The sequence below is a fragment of the Triticum dicoccoides genome, chromosome 6B (genome assembly GCF_002162155.2).
Source record: "Triticum dicoccoides isolate Atlit2015 ecotype Zavitan chromosome 6B, WEW_v2.0, whole genome shotgun sequence".
Lineage (NCBI taxonomy): Eukaryota > Viridiplantae > Streptophyta > Magnoliopsida > Poales > Poaceae > Triticum > Triticum dicoccoides.
The window spans coordinates 514,914,658-514,919,851 of NC_041391.1; the positions used below are offsets into that span (position 1 = coordinate 514,914,658).

General features: G+C 55.2%; 1 protein-coding gene across 1 annotated transcript; it reads right to left on the reverse strand.

Moving 5' to 3' along the window:
* Positions 1–1,085: 1,085 nt before the first annotated feature.
* On the reverse strand, positions 1,086–3,556 carry LOC119324794. The gene is made up of 3 exons (XM_037598563.1): positions 2,852–3,556; positions 1,478–2,755; positions 1,086–1,368 (listed from the first exon to the last, which is right to left on the reverse strand). The coding sequence occupies exons 1-3, from the start codon at positions 3,356–3,358 to the stop codon at positions 1,252–1,254; spliced, it is 1,902 nt and encodes a 633-aa protein (XP_037454460.1). The 5' UTR covers positions 3,359–3,556; the 3' UTR covers positions 1,086–1,251.
* Between the last annotated feature and the right edge of the window lie 1,638 nt (positions 3,557–5,194).

A 5,194-nucleotide genomic window follows, 5' to 3' on the forward strand; every position in this document is an offset into this window, starting at 1 on the left:
AGTGTCATGTGCTGACCACCAGACATAAATCTTACCGGATTTGAAGACAAGCCACCTGCACACCGGCGTCGCTCATTAAAATGCCACCGAGATGGAGAAAGAGCATAAGCAAATTATTTTGACGCAACACCGTCCTGACCATCGATGCAGCACCTTTGAAAGCAAACTACGCCTATTCTATACCTCTACCGGAGGGAAACTGCCGGGGTCAACGCTTGCTCCCGTCGCTGGAGCGGCAGACCGGGACCCAGTGTCGCCGGTGTTGAGAAGGCAAGAAAATCGCGTCCTGATCGCCTCTCTGGTGCGGTACCAGAAGCGACTGAAACGGTTGTCCCCTCCGTGGAGGCGTTTGGAACATGTTTATGTTGCACTTTAGCTGCAACTGTCATTGTTTTCACTGGATTTGAAGACATGCAAGAAGACCGATCCACCTACTCCCTAGCGCCGTCCATTAGAATGCCATCGAGAAAGAGAAATAGCAGACGCAAATTAATTCGACGGAGCACCATCCTCACTGCTGATGCAGCACCTCTAAAAGCAAACCATGCCTATTCTATACCTCTACTTGATAGAAGCTGCCTGGGTCCCCGCCTGCTCCCGCCATTGGGGTGGCAGACGGGACCCAGCGTCTCTGGTGTTGAAGAAGGCAAAAAAATCGTCTCTGGATCGCGTCTCTGGTGCGGTACCAGGAGCGAATGAAACAATTGCCCCTTTTGTGGAGGCGTTCGGAACATGTTAGTGTTGCATTTGAGCTGCGACGGTCATTATTTTCACGCTCATGCATAAGAAAAACTTCAGAGATAAGGGCAACATGGTTCCAGTTTAGCCTGTGCTTCTGCTTACGGCAGCAATGGAATGACCATGGCTTATCTCTGATCTCTTGTTACCTCCATCTTTCCTAAGTGCATGTAGATCCTGTAATCCACTGTAAGTTTTTCTGTCAGTGTTCGTCATCGCACGCTTAATCTGCAAGTTTGTTACTCCTACATGGAATTGTGGATATCTCAGTCAGTGCAGGGTTGTTTTCGCTAGTTGGTGTGTTCAAGTTCAGTGCTGAATGGGTACAATGTCCAAAACACAACGCAGCAGTAATGGAGTTCCTCTGATTAACGCTCACAGTGTGCTGTTACTAGGCATCCAAGTGTCACTATGATTGTATCTTACAGGTGTGCGAATGCAGGAGAAAAAGAAAAGAAACTTTGATCACCTATGCATTTCTGCCTATTTGAGTTAACGAGCGAATGAATGAAACTATACTTGACTGTACTCCCAGTCCTTGCATACACCCACGTCTATGGTCATCGTCTTGTTCCCGCCCCCTTCTTTCCTCGGAGAGGACAGCACCCGGCAGCAATTCCGCATCGGGGACTGCAAGTTCATATCGATCACCAGTCAGTATCACTTGAATCTGAACACCTAATGGTAGAAAGAAATGCTCAGTTTGACACATCAAAATGGCAGAGCGAGGGTTACTTACCCGGTCCCATAACCCGGGGTCAGGCTTCTTGAGCACGATGACGCTGTCGAGCAGCGCGTCCGGGTCGGGGATCCTCCACCGGCAAGGCGGCCGTACATCGTTGCGGTGGCGCCACCGCTGGTACCTCGTCACGGTGGTCTCCCCGGTGCGCACCACCGTGCGCCGCGCCGACGCCAGGTAGTAGAGCGCGGGCCTCTCGCACTGGTTGCGCGCCAGGGGCCGGGTGTTGAACGCGTGCGCCTTGTAGTCTCCGCGCCGGTACCAGTTCAGGAACGTCCGCGCCGGCATCTCCATCTCCCGCGCCGGCATCACGCCCCTCGTCACCGTCACCACGAAGCCCCACGCCACCGACACCGTCCACCGGTTCGCCGCGTCGTAGCATATGGACTGCTGCATCACCCCCGCCGAGTCCAGCATCACCGGCCCGTCGAACAGCCTCCGCAGAGCCGCCGGGCGCGAGCGCACGTTGGGGAAGAGAGGCCGCACTACGTCGAGGTGGTGCAGCGACACCAGCGGCGCCACCGGGTGGGCGGCGAGGAGGCCCAGGAGGTCACCGTACACGTCGTACTGGTGGAACCCCGGGTGCCTCGTGAGCGGAACGCCCAGCTCCGCCATGCACGCCTGGATCCGGTCGTCGCTGCCGTACAGCCACGGGTACCGGCGGATGCAGGCGTCCTGCATCCGCTCCAGCCTCGCCGCCAGAGGCTGGCTGATGGCGAAGCCGCCGCCGCCGAACGCCATCCCGTACGAGAAGAAGATGTTCTGCAGGTGGCTCTCGGAGGGGGAGCCGACGTAGTATGGCTGCCGGTGGTCGAGCCTCCCGAGGACGGCGAGGAGGTTGTCGGGGAGGAAGACCGTGTCGTCGTCGCCCATGACGAACCAGCGCACGCCTGGGAGCCCGAGGCGGAAGGTCTCAGAGACGATGCGGGAAATGCGGATGGCAGAGCGGTGGCCGCGCCGGTGCGTGTAGGGGAAGCCGGAGGTGTCAGAGGATATCTTGATGGCCGGCAGCCCCTCCGGCACCCTCGACTCCCGCACGCCGCGGTCCAGCCATACGAAACCCCGCATGCCAGAGTTAGGGCGCCACCAGATTTTAATGTACTCCTTCCGCTTCTCCCACATGCGCGCCGACGCCGCGATGCCGAACACCAAGTGCTGCAGCGTCGTCGGCGTCGTCGACACCATGATCGTGGCAGGTGGTGATGGTGGTAGCGTACTTGCCGTCGACACCACCGTGACCGTGGCGGGTAGTGGTGGCAGCCTCGCCGTCGACACCACCTTGACCGCGGCGGGTGATGGTGGCATCCTCGCCGTCGTCACCACCGCCACCGGGACCGTAGCGGGTGGTGGTGGCATCGTCGCCGTCGACACCACCGTGACCGTGGCGGGTAGTGGTGGCAGCCTCGCCGTCGACACCACCGTGACCGCGGCTGGTGATGGTGGCATCCTTGGCGTCATCACCACCGTGACCGTGGCGGGTGGTGGTGGCATCCTCGCCGTCGTCACCACCGTGACTGTGGCGGGTGGTTGAGGCATCCTCGCCGTCGACACCACCGTGACCGTGGCGGGCGTCGGCGGCATCCTCGCCGTCGGCACCGTGACAATGGCCGGTGGAGGCGGTGTCCTCGGCGTCGATACCGTGACCATAAGGGGAGGCGGCGGCATGGATGATGTATGGTTGTGGGTGGTGACGTGTGAGACGGAGGCGGCGGCCATGATGCGATCATGTTCAGGCGGGTATGTGGAGGACAGAATGGCATGCAGGGCGTAGAGGATATACAGAGCGGTGAGAGGGAGAAGCAAGAGGAGGATGAAGCGGAGGAAGGAGGCCACCAGGGTGTCCTTGCCGCCGCCGGAGCATGCCCCGGCGGCGGCCCTCATTGTCCGCGCCGTCTCCGGGCGCCCTTACATGTATTCTCTCCTCCCCGCGATACTGTTTAGCCGCCGTTGTCGTCGGCTTCTCCGGAGGCGGGTGGCGAACCGGATCGGCCGGAATCGTTGGGGCGAATGCGAGCGAGATTTGGACGGGAAAAGAGGTTGGGATCGCGTGGGATCGAGCTCGCCAGGTCTGCGCGATCTCCTCGGCCGAGCGCGTTGGTGGGACGAGAGGTTGAGCATTTTCGGTTCCTGCTCTTGTTGCGGCCGGTATGCTTTGCGTGCTTGCCGGCGCGCGTGCATGGATCGGATGCCTCGTTCTTTCGTGTACCGTGGAGATGGGTTTAATTGCTACAGCCGATTCATCGTCGCCATTTTCAGTCCAATCGACGGTCCGTGGTGTCGAAAGAACTCGACGGCGCAGGGACAGTGCCATTTTGTTTCTTATCGGTTTTATGTTTTTCGCTGATTTTTTTTTTTACATTATGCATAGATTTTGATTTTGCTGCATCCTCCTCGGCCCTGGACAGAAATACAGGCACAATTGTTTGGTTGCAAGCATTTGCTCCACAAATGCAACGTGCTGTGCTTTGGTTATGCCCGCACGAATGATTAATCTCATCTCTTATTTCTCATGATGAACTTACCTCATGTGAGAGCGTGGTGCTCAACGATGAAGAGAAGGACAGGTTCAAGGTAGAAGAAGGTGTCACAATCCTCAGATGCTCATCCAACTGTCACGGAATTGATTAGCCGCAAATTGTTTTTCAGGTAACTGACGCCCAGTCGTGTGAAACTGGGAGATAAAGTTAGTGGTCAAAGAGAATTTCAAACGTTCATCCATGTGCATTTTTTGATGTAAAGGCCCAGGTGATTCTCCTTTTCTAAAAAAAAGTACGAAGAGTTTGGCAAAATTCGTCTAAAAAAGCACTAAACAAGAAAATAAAATTGAAGATTTACATTCCACGAAATTAGGAATCAATTGTCGGTATGGAACCAAAACATCGATGTACATTTTTTTTATGTAAAGATTATTTCGAATCAAAACACTATTGTATAGACTAGAAGGGATTTTGTGAAGGGGATTACGAAAGATGAGTGCGCAGGACAAGGGCAAACTCTAAATACAGGTTGCGCCGACTAGCACCAGAAGTGCCATCACCTGAGCTCTAGTTAGACCGTTCGGGCCTGACTCGCCGGAAACTACTGATTTAAGCATTACTTCATAGCCACACCCACACGTGCTTCAAGTTTGTGCGGGCTAAGATTTTGATGCAATGTAGGCAAGCAAAAAGATGAAATTTATACTGCGCGGGTCTGGTTAGATTTCATATAGACTACCAAACGCATCCTAAGTGGATCCATTTGGCTCCAGCTCTAGCCCAAAACCTAACCTCCGCCTGAATAGATGGGATAAGGTGTGAAATGGAGGGCCTCAAGCCAAGTAATGAAATATACCCCCTCATTCCCAAAATCTTAGGCACCTAATCTTTTTTTAAAAAATCCCAAAACTATAGGCATGTTAGCACTCAACTTATGATATTATCTCTTACATCAGTGTAAGCTAAGAGCCTCTACAGCCGGGTGCCTCAAACCGGTTTCAAACGCCCGGACGGGCGAACCGGTGGCTGACCGAGCAAAAAAACCTGACCCACTCGGACGCCTCAAATCGGCCTCAAACGTTCGGGTTGTCCGGCACCCCTCAGATCCAACCCAAAATGCAAGGCGTATATGAGGCGCCCCAGGCTTTCCCGGGTGCATTCGCCACGTCAGCACGACATACCTTGGCTGACAGCGACCCCACAAAACCCCATCAGAATCAAGCCCTAACCTCACTTTACT

Excerpts from the sequence above, each read along its gene's own strand:
- LOC119324794 (XM_037598563.1), bottom strand. The coding sequence starts at position 3,358 with ATGAGGGCCGCCGCCGGGGCATGCTCCGGCGGCGGCAAGGACACCCTG. Across the intron at positions 2,756-2,851 it reads CACTACCCGCCACGGTCACG|GTGGTGTCGACGGCGAGGCT; the intron begins GTGGTGTCGACG and ends GCCGCGGTCAAG. Across the intron at positions 1,369-1,477 it reads ACCCCGGGTTATGGGACCGG|TCCCCGATGCGGAATTGCTG; the intron begins GTAAGTAACCCT and ends ATGAACTTGCAG.